The sequence below is a fragment of the Sander vitreus genome, chromosome 17 (genome assembly GCF_031162955.1).
Source record: "Sander vitreus isolate 19-12246 chromosome 17, sanVit1, whole genome shotgun sequence".
In the NCBI taxonomy this organism is placed as follows: Eukaryota; Metazoa; Chordata; class Actinopteri; order Perciformes; family Percidae; genus Sander; species Sander vitreus.
Genome location: NC_135871.1, coordinates 22,206,565 through 22,222,421, shown reverse-complemented (window position 1 = coordinate 22,222,421; position 15,857 = coordinate 22,206,565). Strand labels below are relative to the sequence as shown.

The window sequence follows — 15,857 nt, the reverse complement described above, 5'->3', positions numbered from 1 at the left end:
TCTCTTCCGATTAGTAGCTTAGCAGAGAAACACTTCTGGAGGACAGAAAATGTCAAAGAAAATATGATGGTGTTCTCCCTGTCAGTCTCCTTCCGCGTTTCTCAACCTCTCCTCCCTCCTGGCCATCTGTTGTGCTGACTGTTGTGTGGGCTGATGCTGGTGGAGGTAACAGTATCCTCGACTACAGTGGCTTACTGTGACCTCTGTGGCCTCACATGGGCTGACAGAAGGTAAACTCCTGGCCTGGGCAGAAATGAAGCGGAGTACACTTCACATTCAGATTTTTAAAAGGTGGAATATTACAGCCTTGTAACTTCTGAGAGCAACATCTGATTTTCACCCCCAAAGACAAGGCTACACCTGTAGCTAACATCTATCCATCAGATTTTCTAGCATCTGTCATTCAAAGTATCTTTTTTAAATATTTATCAGTCTTAATCATTATGAACAGAACATCCATTCCAAACATTGGATGTTTTTTTTACAAGTCTGTTGCCTTTATACCATACTCTGTGACAGATTCTGGTACATGTATCTATCCACTGTTCATTATTTCCAAAGATAAAGAAATGATGCAGCCAAATGCACTCCCCACTCTGATTTAATGAAAGGAGGAAGGAAATCATCGCCATGGCAGTGAGCAAGTTAGTACTGAAAGGCTTGGTCATGTGAGGACATACTGTACTGTACTTTGAAAAGATGTTCCTGAGGTTTGTCTCTCTTTTTTGCAAGATGATGATTGGCTTGTGGCTGCTCTTTTATGCTTCTTTTTTTGTAAAATCTTTGATGGTTTAATGCCTTATCTATTATCAATTATTTTTTACAACATGTGAAACACTTTGTATCTTAAAATTTAAACTGATTGATTGATTGTGAGGAAAGCCTTCATTCTTTCCATTCTGTGTAATGTCTCCTAATGGCAGTCTTACATAATCCTGATGCTGATGCTGCTGGCTTATTGAAAACAATGCACATACCATAGCCAGTGATCAGCATCCACTGACATGTGTAAGTTAGTCAGTGAGTCCACAGTGTGTTACATTTTGCTGTACACATATGTCATGTTTGACCAATTATTCTAATGGTTAGTGGCATAAAACATGCAGAGAGATACTTTGTGCTATGAAGGGGGAAACACTTTCTTTCAATCAATCAATCAATCAATAAAAAAGACATTTACAAACATTGAAAAACAACATCATCACTATCAATTACCCATGCTGGTCAAATTATGGTAAAATAAATTCCCACACTGAGTCGCCACAACTGTGTAGCTATTGGTAGGGCTCACTAACTATTATTTCATTTGTCAAATCTACACACATACATTTACACACAGGATTTCTTATCGCTTCCTATCACTATACAATCCCTTTGCAACGGTGGTGTTTGCATGGTGTGCAAACTTAAGTCTCTGCATACATCGCGCTTTCATAATGTTACACTATTTTTGTCTGTTGTCTTCATATCTATTTCTTTTTTTTTCTAAGCTTACACTCATTCAGTCTTTTAGTGTCACCATCTTCATATCGCTCAATTCAAAACAAAACAACGTGCATCATTTGGTGGAAGAGTTAGAAAGTACAGGGCCTTCCAGAAAGTCAAAACACAACTAAATGTAATCTTTTTACTACAAAAGGTTGCTCTTTCATTTCATGAATAAGACTGCAGTACCATGCTGTATCACGACCTGGGCAGTGAGTCAGCTCCCCGACCCTGCTCCTCTCCACACACACAAATACAGACAAAGATTTAGCATATGATGTAGACAAACATTCATATTCCTGACACAAACAAACACCCCCCCTTCCCTATCTCTACCTCTCTCACACACTGACAAACACTGGTAGCACTGCGTCGTGACTGGGGGCGATGTGTTCCTCTTAATATGCACAGACGACTGTCTGAGGATCACACTGGCATGCTGGCACACATACACAAAGATCCTCCCCTCTACTTCAGCCATACAGTGTGTGTGCTGTATGTGCGTGTGTGTAACACACAATAAGAGAGAGCATCCACTCAATGTAGTAAGGAGCACTCTGTTGTCCAACATGTTCTTCTGCTTTGCCAGAGTGTTAGAGCCTACATTACCCAGAAGCCTGCTGTCTGTATTTATCCATGTCCCTTCCTGTTCAACAGTTTGTGTTACACATTCCTAGACACCATCACATAGTCAGGGGGTGATGCTCATTGGCCTAAAGTCTGGAAATCCCCCTTGTTCTATCCCTGAGACTCTCTCACTAAAACACACATAGATATTCCCATACATTTGTGCCTGGAGGAATCAGCACCAGCAGACACAAGACCCCATGAAATTGTGGTTTTGGGGGCAATGTTTAGTATGTCAGAAAGAAAATACAAAGTCCTACAGTGCCCTTAGGCTCAATTATACTCCCAAACGGACGCGTGCAAGGACAGCTGTGGACACCATGAACGCATAGTAGTTCTGTTTATACCATCCGCTTTGAAGAAGCATGCATTCCACACATGCGCAGTAGATCCCTACGCTAACACTTGTAGCGGAGTGGCTGCGCGGACATAGCCGGACAAGGCAGCGCAGTCACAACAAATTGGCGGTACACGGACGTCCGCACAGAGCCTACGCGTACACCCTCTGATGATGACACTTCACGTCACGCGGACCCTATCGGACGCGGACAGTACAATTTTGGCTTTACAGTCATCACAGAGCTACTTTATATCAGTTTTCCACTGTTTCTGGTTCAGTTTGACCCTGCTACAAATTACTTTTCACCTGTTGCAGCAACCACTCACTGAACATTAAGCAGTGAGTTTCTGAGAATAGGAAAGTACTATCTTTGCTACATGTTCTTCAACTTCTACAAGTTTTTTATTTAACCATTTCCCATTTATTCGGTTGTAAACAGGATGTGCTGTCAGTGCCCCCCTCAACTCCACCCCAACCAACCCCTCAACCCCATGTCATATGACTCTCAGTGTCACCATTCAGAGCTTAAAAAACAACTATAATAACTAGACACTTGACAACATAAGTACTAGACACGCTGGCCTGACAGAACACTGCATCAGCAGTGTAACTACGGGCCTAGTAGATGTTATTAACTGCACACACACTTGTGCATTACAAATACATGCACACACTCTTTTTCAGAAACAACCTGACTGAAGCACATAGAGGCTTAGTAAACAAACAGCCAGCCAAGCTTATAATAAAGAGACACATCCCTGTGGGGGAAAACACACACACGTATATACTAGTACACTACATAATCAGACATCCATGTATCACACTCAACCGCAAACACTCACATCCTCCCACCGGCACATGTGGACATGCGGCCAGGCCCTCAGTCTAGACAAGAGGCAGAGAAGAAGAGAAGAGAAAACAGAGGTAGAGAGGAGGGGAGTAGAAGAAGAGAGGTACTAGATGTACTTACCCCGTTTCTGGAGCCATCCCTCTCTAACGATGGTGACATCGCTCATGGTTCCTTCACGCCGAGTCTGATGCCGCTACACGCCTGCTCCACAGAGAGAGGGAGGAGGGGAGGAGAGGAGGAGAGGAGAGAAAGAGAGGGAGAGGAGGAGAGGAGGAGGGGGGGGCCGGCTCTCCCAGCCTCCGCGTCACTCTCCCTCCCTTCCTTTCCCGTTCACCCTCTTGTTCGCGCAGTCTCCCTCTCAGACTCACACACACAAACACGCAGTGTGTGTGTGTACGCGTGTGTCGTTTTGCTTCCTGTTGTGGCTTATCTCCCTGCCTCCCTCCCTTCTTCTTCTTCTTCTTCTCCCCCTCCTCCTCCACCTCCTCCTCTCTCGTTCCCTCTCCAGACCTTCCTCCTTACCAGCAGTGACTCAGCCTGGAAGGAAGTGAAAGGAGAAAAAAAAATAAAGACAAAAAAAGGCATGGATTTATTTTTCTCTTCCTCTGCTGCTCCCTCTCTCCCCTCTTTCCCTCTAAAACCCTTTCATACAATCTGACAAGACAAACAACTACTGTGAGGACAAATGCTTCCTCCACTCTCCCCCACCCGATCATACACCCAGTTCCAATCACTAAAACTCTCCCTGATAAACAGGATGAATTATTGCAGAACTCTTGATGAAGCAATAACTGACTTTGATTGCCAAACAAATGCTCTTGAGCTCTGTCTCTCATTCATTCATAGATCTTTTTGTGAGCAGGGTGTGCTGTGTGCAAAAGCCAATCTACTTTTCTGCGCTCGCTGTAATTCTACACGTTAAATTATTTTGTGTGCTTGTGTAGGCTGGTTTGTCTATATGTGGGAGGTGGGAGAGCATCTCAGGACTGTGGAGTAGGGCTTGGCTATAAATAGTAACAACGGCAGTTAGGGATGCTCTCACACTCTTTCTCTCTGCCCAAATCTCTGCACCTCTCTGTTGTCACACTCCCACTCTCCCTCCCCTCTCTTTCTCTCTCTCTCTGCATAGCGGCCGCATTCACCTCAAATGCACCATAATACACTGTATTACACAACGTGCAACAACACTACACTGCTCAGCCCGAATGGAGATCAGCACTACGACGGCTAGGCTAGCGGTCGTAGCCATCTAGCTGGAAATCAGTATTCAGATCAGGTAGTGTCTGCACTGCTGTAGACACTTGGAGGGACTGCAGCGTCATAAGTAACGAAGGCTCGAGAGACGCACACTCGCACACCCGAGTAGGTGACACAGAGCTTTTTTTTTTATGTTGAGGCAGCAGTATAATGACCAATCTAAAACCAGACGAACACATGCAGACTAGAACAACACATCTTGGTCACAATGGCTGCTACAATGCTTTCACTTAGTGTACCCTTTTACAGTATGGTATCAGTTTCCTCAAATTGCTGTCCCTTTTTCATATGCTTAGTTGCCACAAGGATGGGCTTGATTACTCAGTATTAATAAGAAGTAGAAGGGTGGAGTCCCCCCATCCTAGCCCTGGTGCAAAGGTTTAAGTAGGCCCAAATTAAAGAGATGTTAATCAAGTTTCGTCCCTCTGAAAAGGACGAGATAAGCCCGAACTGCCAACAAATTGTCACTGAAAACTATTTGATTTCAGTTAAGTTGAAGTCTACGACGGTGCTAGAATTAACACCAAATGGAACACAGACCATCAATTGTGTTTCTTTGCTGTTTGCTTTTTAATTAACTAACTTTGCTGTTTTATATGATTAGTAATTGAATATATTTGGGCTTTAAACTGTTGGTTGGACACAACGATTTATATGAAGACATCTTGGGCTCTGGGAAATTGTTATGGGCATTTTTAGACTAAGTTTTTAGTACTGACCAAAATATATCTGAAATATCGAAACTAGTAGGGGTGCACGATTCAGAAAATGTCACGATTCGATATATCGATTTTCGATTCAAAAACGATTCTCGATTAAAAGAACGACTCACAGTATGTAAATGTAGTTTTCCCATGTGATTGCAGTAGACATACAATAAAAAAATGGATTTTGAATTGGTAGAGCTTTGAATATGAATCGATTTTTTTTGCACACCCCTATAAACTAGTACTTCTCACGTCGATATCAAAAAGTATCGTAAGCTCCCATCAGACTCTTCATATTACTTATTCAGAGTTCCTGATTTAAATCAAAGTGTTACAGACTTTTAGACTATTTTTTCTTATACAGCTGCTTGTGTTTAGACCAGAGTTAATATATGCGAACCTATTTGTTAAATGAAAAAAAAGGATTGTTGCTCTATTGATACCGAAACTTACTAGCACTGATTTAGAAGAAAATTCAAATGATACAAAGCCCTAGTAATTAGATCCAAGGGGATCGAATCCTTTTTAGGCACTGTACAGTTCTGCATTAAGCTTTAAGACTACAGTGTAATTCAATGAAGCTTCCGTTAGCTTTAACCTTAATCTGGACAAGCATGGCAAGAGGAGAGGAGACGAGAGGAAACAAGAAGAGAAGAGAGGAGCAGAATGTCCAGACAGTGGCAACCCCTTATCACCAGGGCAGCTGTTGCTATGGAGATATGCACTGCCATGATGAACCAACCATGCCAGGGGAAGCACCTGCCAGACAACATTTATTTCATATTTCATTCCAGAGGCAACAGGAACAAAAAAAAAAAATGACAAGGAAAGGGAAATAGTGAGAAAAGAAACCCAGAACCACAGGAAATAGAGACAAAAAACAGAGGGCAGGGACCAGACAGTAAGCTACCGCACCATTAATCAATCTAGATGTATCAAGCAACAATAAGGGAAGGCAAGTAAAAGCCCAAACTTTGCTGTTTATATTTACAAGCTATTGTTACACTGCGACACTCACCCTTGGTCTCCGCTAATATCACAGTGGTAAAAAGAAGCAAAACATTGAGTAGCCTAATGGCTAAAACTATAAGCTATTTTCATTATCCTTAAAGACCACACCTGAGGTTTACGTGTTTTAAACAGCTTTCAACCATTCTCCAATGCGGGGTTGCTAAATGTTTTCATTGATTTACTTTGTGCCCACACAAACTCTTGAATAAACAAACCATTAACATACCAACAACTGCTTTCAAAACAAATCACTGCCTGGAACTACATTCCTAAATATTAATATAACGTTGACATGCAGTAAATAGAGCAGAATAATTATTGATTGTTGTGGATTTCCTGTCTCAATTTTTATACAGTTCCACTGCCATGAACTGAATCCAGAGGAGAAGGTAGAGAATCAACCTATAAACATATGGTATGCTTTGGAAAGTGGAAGGAGACACACTATATAAAATGGGCTAAATCATGCAAAATATTTGGTAATATATTCATATTCATAAAGGTTTGCGTTCCTTCCTCCCACCCTCCTGTCAGGACAGCACACATCATCACCTCACCTTACCCCAATCATACATTACAAAGCCTGACTGACATCAGAGCTCACAATCTTCTTCCTAAAATGCAAGCCAACCTTTGGCAGGACCTCAAATCTTACACTCTGCTAACACAAGACGTGTCAGCCATTCATCACGTTTTTTTAATTGTTCATCTAACGCACGTCTGACGGAACAAACACTATTTTAATCAATGCACATGTAATAGGGGTGTGCAAAAAAATCTATTCATATTCGAATCACGATTCAAGCTCTACCGATTCAAAATCGATTCATAGAATTCCAAAAATCGCTTCATATTTAAAAATAATAATTACATTTTTTTTATTGTATGTCTACTGCAATCACATGGGAAAAGTAACTACATTTACATACTGTAAATCGTTTTTTTTTAATTGAGAATCGTTTTTTAATTGAAAATCGATTTTGAATCGAATCGTGAACCTAAAAATCAATATCGAATCGAATCGTGACATTTTCTGAATCGTGCACCCCTAACAGGTAAGAGCTTGTGTTTTACAAGCACTTCAGACGCTTAGGATTCAAGTCTATTTTCTGCAGTCTTGTGCATATAAATACAGTGATTGAGGTTTGGGCTGTGAGCGCTGGCTAAATGCAGGTGAGTGACCACACTACAGTTGCTGAAAGCATTCAATACTGATGGAGAACAGAAGCTGCTGCTGCTGAAATGCTGCTTTCACTACGTAGAGTAGAGCTTAAACGATTTGTGATAGCTTCACAACCGTACAAGATGCAGTCACGAAACTGTACGTGTGTAGTTGAGATCAAAATGAATACCGAGTTCGAAGATGGGTGTGGTCTGAGCAAGGACCCCGGAAGTAAGGGGATAGGACGTAAAAAAAAAAAAGGGGCCATTTTCCCCCCATTTATGCCCCTGGCCCGATTTGCCGTCGTGGCTGGTATGATCCCATCGCAAGATGGTCTCTAGGTCTCAATTTTCTAACATTTTATAGACTAAACAATTCACTGAGAAAATAATCAGCAGATTCATTGATATTGAAAATAATTGTTAATTGCAGCCCTATGTTAAGAAAGTGTATTTTAGACATGTATAAGAGGAAAATAAAACAGATGTGAGTAAAATATGTCTTCGGCAGGCTACTTGGCCAATTAAAAACATTGGTTTTGTAAACATGTGAAACATCATGTATGGCTGGGTATCGTTTGAAATCTTTTGAAACTTTTCTTCGATACCTTACTGGGTACAAATCCTCTTCCATTTTAAAAATGTTAAATATATGTTTAAAGAACAAGTAAAATTAAGAAACTGACCAAACATTTGATGCCAACAGTTTTAAATACTCAGTCAGTGCTATAGAAACATTTCATTTAATGTGGCAGCAGCATCGCAAACACTATCCCCATCATTACCATCAGCATCAAAGATATCCATCTCTGCCATGAGTGCCGTCACATATCAAGCCAGGCCCTAAGTTGCTGTCTCTCTTTACTACAGCTATTAAAATCAACATGATATATAGTTGCCTCAAACATTAGGAATGTTATTTTAGTGTGTCTATTTAGCTGATGGAATAAATGTGAACATGTAAATGTTGTTCATTAAACCAATACCCTGCTACTGAGTAACGTTAGACCATGAATGATGATGCACTGCATCATCTACGTCATGGTATTAGATGGCTGTCAAACTGATGCATGTTGCATGCAGCCATATACTGTATAAAGCCTATAATATACAGTCTATGAAAAAAAAAAAAAAAAAAAGCTGTCAACTTCCGGTCAACAAAACTGACGTTATCTTTTTTCGAGACATGAACGCAGACTGTGCAACTCCTCAACCGTAATATTAGCTAGCACTTAAGCATCATTCCTACGTCTCCGTCAAATCCGGTAACGCCCCCACCTTGCAAACGTTATCACGACATAAACACACATTATCAAGCTATCTTTAGCGGGGTTTCTGTTATGTTCACTGTCACAAAAGAGAGGCTAGCTAACAGCATTACCTGTAGCGGCGGCAGGTGCTGTGTTATTCCCGTGCACCTGCTGTTCATAAACCGCAGGGTTTTTTTTCATCCCTTCTTAATGAGTAACGGAACTGCAAGGTAAACCGTCAAAGTGCTAGCAAGTCAACCGTCTTTTGTCAACGTTATGAGCCGGGCAGAAATAATAAAACTACACATTACACGGATTTTCAAAAAGGCAATGAAAGCTACCGTTAACCGCAGCCAACGTATGTTGCACCGTTGACTTTCAGGAAAACTCGTGACGTCACCCGGAGAAACGGCAACCCCCTATTCTCTCATGCACAGCCGCGCGCGCGCGGACACACACACACACACACACACACACACACACACACACACACACACACATCCTACCGTCTCGCCTCGTCTTTCCGTTTTCGGTACTAACGGATTCAGCTCGTCGTGTGGTTCTCTCTCATCATTCCATCCAACATCCCGTGTGTCTATAGACCTTCTAATAAGCCAACCATCGCGAGAATCAGCTTGTGTTAAAGCTGTTTATCTGAGCCAGACGGACTGGTTCTGGTTCTCGTAATACATCCAGGGTCCCAGACATAGACTGTATATACAGTCTATGTGGTCCCAGACAGTACAACAGTCATGTGTCCAGTCGTGGTCCAGAGTGGTGATACGTTCTTTGAGTAGCCTATTTCCTTCTCATGCCACTTTCTACTGCACTAGGCTACATTATAGAGGGAAATATTGTAGCCTACTTTTTACTACAATTATTTGACAGCTTTAGGCTTACACAGATTTTTGTTTACAAAACATAGCTTATAAAATATGCTGTTTTGTTACCAAGTAAGATCCCCAACAGTATATACAAGTTACAGCTGAAACAATTAGTCGATTCACGAAAATTTAATTAGCAACTATTTTGATCAAGCACAAGTGTCACTAATATTTTTATGGCAAGATGGCTCTCTATTCAAGTGTACCAGTTAGCTATGGCAGTGTGACCAACATGTGACAGTGAGCCAGTCTGCACAGTATCAGGACCCTTAAACCTATTGATTACAAGGGTGATTCTAGGATTAGACCTTTAGGGGGGCTCAGTCCCTAATAAGAATGTGACACGGATACAGTGCCTTGCAAAAGTGTTAAACACCCTTCCTGAGATGAAATTAAGCTTAAGCTCTACCTATCATATAATCAATAATATAGTGAGAGTAGAGGGAGGCAGGAAGTACAGCCCGTTCTGGCAGGGGAGAGTTCAAGCCCGACCCGGCACATCTCTTTAGCCTGCCTCTCTTAGTTATGTTATTATAATTCTAGACTGCTGGGGAAGTTCCTTCCTCCCTGTGACTCTGCTCTTTCATCTCTCTTTTCATTTGTTCCTTTTATGTGCATCTTTCTCCCAGAAATGCTTGTTACTAACCTAGCTCTGGGGAGTTTACTCCCCGGAGTCCTTATGTTTCTTCTTCACCCAGAATATCGCTTTGGATTAGGGTGGTACCAAGACCTGGGTCTTGGGTGCAGCTGTCGCTAGGGACCTGCTACACCCTGCTACGCTCTGCGATTCCCTGCAGTGTCCGGCTGCATCCTGCTGCGTCCTGTCGCATCCACCCATGCTGTGCTGTGCCACATTACACCCCGTAACGCCCTGCTGTGCCCTACTATGACATGAACTACTACGACTACCATTGTAGTCACTGTTCCATTATCTTTATTGTGACTATTACTGCCACTGTTCATCACACCCCCAACCGGCACCGTCAGACACCACCTACCAAGAGTCTGGGTCTGCCGAGGTTTCTTCCCGAAAGGGAGTTTTTCCTCGCCACTGTCGCAATAGCTACCGCTAATGCTTGCTCTTGAGGGAATTATTGTAATTGTTGGGGCTTTGTAAATTAGTGTGTGGTCTAGTCCTACTCTAACTGTAAAGTGTCTCGAGATAACTCTTGTTATGATTTGATACTATAAATAAAACTGAATTGAATTGAATTGAAATTAAGCCCCCCCTAAAAAGGGTCTAAAATCGCCTATGTTACTTACACCTGTCTGCTCTTGTCTTCTGTGAAAAAGGCCAACAAGGTCATGAAAAATCATGAAAATCCATATTCATATCGATTGAAAACTTTGTATCTCTTATCATATCAAATACAAATGTTGCAGTACAATTGTTGGAGTTCCCCTTTAAAAGAGAGCATGTGTCTACTGTAAATGGCTCAACCAGTCTAATCGGTAGCCCAAAAACCTATGCATTTCACATTCAAAAAATTGGAATCAAGTAATTCTCTATCAGTGGTCAGTATCAGTAATATACTACAGTTTTTTCCAATTGCTAAAAAACTATTTTGCAAACTAGGCTGGTTTTATCAAAATACTTAACACAATTCACAAAACCACACACCCAAACTCCAAAAACCTCATATATCCTGCAAAATGAAGCACTGTAACCAAAACTACATACAGCATTATCAAAATCAAACTTTTGCACCAAATGGCACACACTTCATTCATATTACCAGATTTTTGTCTAACCAACTACACACTGTTGGGCATAATGATAGTCTAATGATAGATGATGATAGTAATGAAAAGCACTCTCATATTTAGTATGCTTTGCCATAATACTAAAATAGTTCAAATTGTAGAATATTCTTCAGATTGTTCACATGCACAGAAATATTTGCACACACATGCTGTTGAAACATTTATTTTTTTTATTTTTCACCAAACAAGTCAGTGCAACATATGCACAGCAGATATATTTACATTGGACTGAACAAAAATATGCTCACAAAAAACAGTAAACTGAAAAAGAAAATTGCAGAAAAATTGTGCAGAAAAAATATATATAAAAAAGAGGCATCATAGTGCTTACTTCCTGATTGAAGTGGTAACAGTTAACCATTGAGGTATTTGGCCAGCTGGCACATATATTGGCCAATTAGCTCATGTAGTGTCATTTTGAATGGCAGTGTTTTGAAATGGCAAACATGTGACTTTATGTCAGATTCTTGTGTCTTATGCAGAGAACCGTGTTCAGTGCATTTAAAAAGTGCCATTTTGAATTGCAAAATGTGTGTAAAGCAGAAAATGTGTTTAGACTTTTGGAGACTTGAGAAGAGGTTTTGCTCTCTGTGTGTCAGTTTAAATAATTGTGCTATGCATATCATTTAGTGTGTTAGCAATTGAAAAAACTGTAATTGGTTAATTGGATGTGATGCAGCACTCTGACAATTTTTAAAATATGTTATCTGTATTCAAAGCAGTGAAGAAATTGTCTTTAGTTCCTTGTGTGGTTGTTTACATATGTTTAAGTCTAATTGTTTACAGAAACATGGTAGCTTCTGAGCAGCTGAGCAGTTAACTGTAAGTCAGTAGGGCCAGCATCTTAATAGTGCTTGCAAGTATCTTAAATGCCGTTTACAGCTAGAAGGATCAGACCGCTGGATAGCATACGACTAAAATCTTTAATCAATAGCTGATTTGTCTATTGTAAACCAAAATGTTCAGGGGACATTTAAGACTCAGTGTGTTGATACAATGCATTTTTGGAATTCCTGTACATCAGGTTGTTTTAGGCCAGTGGCATTAGCTGCCCTATTATAGTACTTTAAAGTTGTCAAGGGTGATGGTGAGTTTGGGCAAAAGCCTTGAAACTTAAGGGTGCATCCTCCTTTTCTTCCATCCCACTAAATCTCTTCTAACCTTTTACCTCACCCATTTTACATACAAAAGTACCATATATAATGTGATTACAGTAATATGCTAACATTTTAAATGAGAATGATATATTGATGTAAATTGAAAATTTGTTGACATCCTTCACAATGACGCCCTGCCTCATCTGCTCTCTCTTTTATCTCCTCTCTCCCCCTGGCTGTCTCCCCATATGGTGTGGAGTGTGGAGCTGGGCAGCAGTGGCAGAGGGTGTAGGTATGGGGCCATGGCAGGGCACAGAGTGCAGACACAGGTGGACCTAGTGTGTCAGATAATATGTGTGTACTGTTCTGGCCGCTCTTAACACACACACACACACACACACACACACACACACACACACACACACACACACACACACACACACACACACACACACACACACATATTGCCATCAGCTGGCCTTTTGCTCTGTGTGCAGAGGGGGGAGCGTGGGCAAAAACCAGCAGCCAGGCAAGGTGTGTGTGTGTGTGTGTGTGTGTGTGTGTGTGTGTGTGTGTGTGTGTGTGTGTGTGTGTGTGTGTGTGTGTGTGTGCACAGTGGAGATTGGGGTAAAGAGACAGCTTGAAAAGGAAAAAGGTAACACAGGGGAGCCCTTCTGTTGCCATTACTGTGGCCAGACGTGTCCCATACGAACACACGCATGCACAATCAAACAACTTAGAGTCAGTCATCAACTTTGGCTTACATATAAAATGTTAATCCTGCACTGTTACAATGATGGGATGATTGGAATGTAATTAGTTCTGCAGGCATTTGTCATAAACCAAAGTATTATATATATGAGGGGGATGCATGACTGCACCAAATTTCAATAGACATTTCACTCAAAATGTCAGCCTTATAGTGGCTCTACAGGAAAAAGCAGGGGATCATTAAAGCCATTAGAATAAATTGTCTGGAAAACATGAATGTCTGTTTTAAATTGTGTGCCAATCCATCAAACAGATTACCTGCTGGTGGCATAAGAGGAAATATCAGAGGATTACCAAAAGCATAAGGATTGATCATATAGGCATAATAAATGTCTGTGTAACATTTAAAAAAAAGAAGTTTGTGCTGATACCGTAACCCTGAGATGGCATGTTTGAATGTCTGTTGGGAAATGTAGCCTCTGGCTGTAAAAGTGAATTAAATGTGTGAGAATGTTTATTAAAGTACTACTTTCCACAACAAGTATTTAAAAAAAAAAAAGACAAATGTAGAAAATGTGGAGAGCTTATACCGATACATACATATTTAATAGGATGTGTGCTGTATAAACCAATAAAAATAAAATACTTGAGAGAATACTAATCCCCAGGGCCAATGTGCCATCAGTTATCACCAAGCTGGACCCCTGACTCCCTGTGGGTGAGATGTTGCGCTGCAGAGTGAATCACACACACACACACACACACACACACACACACACACACACACACACACACACACACACACACACACACACACACACACACACACACACACACACACACACACACACACACACACACACACACACACACACACACACACAAACAAAGCTAAACTTCAAGCTTTTGACTATAACAACATCCCTACCCCCATTCCCATGCCTCCTGTCTCTGCCCTCCTGCCACACACAAACCCTATATCCCCCCCCATGTTTGTGACTCCCTTCACCTCCTGCAACACACCCAACCCCCTCCACCTCCCTACCTTAACTCCAGCCCCAGCTCCCAAAGCCCAGGAATGCAGCAGCCGTGCTGGACGGCCCGGCACCCCGTACCCCTACAGCCCATCCCTGGTCTCTTTGAAGTGGCTTCAGGAGAGAGAGGTCAGCTTCGCCCCGGAGACCTGCATAGAGGTAGGGACAGCTGCGGCCAGACATACCCTGTGCAGGGGATACGTACACACAAGAACAGGCACACACGAGACAGGACAGAGCAGCTGTAGCCACGGTGTTGGAGGTGTGCAGTTGTACAGCAGGACAGCTTGGGAGCCAGTATGGTCCAGCATGGCTCTGCTCTGCTCTGTTCTGGGTCACCTATTTTGCAGTACCAGATCACCAGATATATATATATAAAGCTGCCTCCAACCTATAAACTATAAAAAGTTGCTGTTTTATGTTATTGTTACGTTAGAGTTCTTGTTGATCATGTTGATGTATCAAGAGAGTGTAGAATACATCTCACTTTGATTTATTTTACCATAGAAACATAGTATTTGGCTGTTATGTAATCACACACATCACAAATGTATTATAGTGAAGCAAGATCATGCTAAATCTCAATGATAGGGTGACATCACTTCATTGCCCGAAACCATCACCATTTACATCATTGTTAGTGTTTTTGCAGGGCTATTATATTTGATTGCACCACACTGTACAGTGTTCTTTTCATTTTCTCCCATTATGTGATGATGATAGCTTAGTTTTAAAAACATATCAGCGTGGGGAAGCGAGAAGATGAGTTTAAGACCTTAACGTGAGTGAACATGTGTTGCAGTGTTTGTTTGCTAGCCTGTTTATGTGCTTGTATCCATGCATATGTCACACATAGTCACATATGCAGCGTGCATGTGCACCTGTGTGTATGTGGATACCTTCTGCTCACATGCAGACAGGTTGCACTCTCCCCAAAAACACCCTGTCCCCTGAACCTCCATCACGCACACAAAAACACACACACACTCGTATTGTCCTCTATGCCCAGCCCCACCTCACAAACACGTCTCTACCCAAAGGTTGGAGCAGTCTGGTTTCTCAAGTTGCTCCGGAGTGTGCAGCTGCTCTGCCCTAAAATTAATTGCTCGAGGCCAGAGGAGTGAAAACAGATTTTGATTAACTTTACAAAAGTAGCAATAATACTGCAATCAACTTTTCATTAAAGTGATAATCTGCAAGCTACAATCAGTATTTACAACCAAAAACTCAAAATAATTGTATATTGCCAAAAGGCAGTGGTATATAGCAATAGACCAATGTTCTGTACTTTTGAACAAACACGTTATTGATATTAGCTTTGACATGCTCTGTTCGATTGTGTTTAAGTCCCAAATAAAAAAAACTGTCTTTAAAAAACTGGCATACAGTATTTGAAACTTGCACTTCATTGTAAGCTCTGTCCCAGCTTTATTCAAAATGTAGACTGCAGTTAATAAATATTTGTCTTCAGGCGTCACATGTAGTCACATCAACATCTCTTGTCATCCCTTTTCTTGGGAGTACTTTACAAATTTGGAAGGCACAGATTTTTTGCTGTAAAACCGTAACAAGATTTTCCACTGTTAGGTTGAATCACTATGGTATTTGTTGGCAGTTACTGTACATAGAAGCAGTAAATTGGTAAAATGTATCTCTGCCTACTTATGCTAATTTAAAGC

At 41.3% G+C, this 15,857-nt stretch overlaps 1 protein-coding gene across 1 annotated transcript in view; it reads right to left on the bottom strand.

Annotated features, from left to right (window-relative positions):
- akt3a (v-akt murine thymoma viral oncogene homolog 3a) overlaps window positions 1-3,834 on the bottom strand; it is a 60,673-nt gene extending 56,839 nt beyond the window's left edge. Inside the window, exon 1 of the mRNA XM_078272555.1 lies at window positions 3,423-3,834. Coding sequence (XP_078128681.1) covers window positions 3,423-3,468 — 46 coding nt within the window. The 5' untranslated portion in view covers window positions 3,469-3,834. The remainder of the gene's footprint in view (window positions 1-3,422) is intronic.
- Between the last annotated feature and the right edge of the window lie 12,023 nt (window positions 3,835-15,857).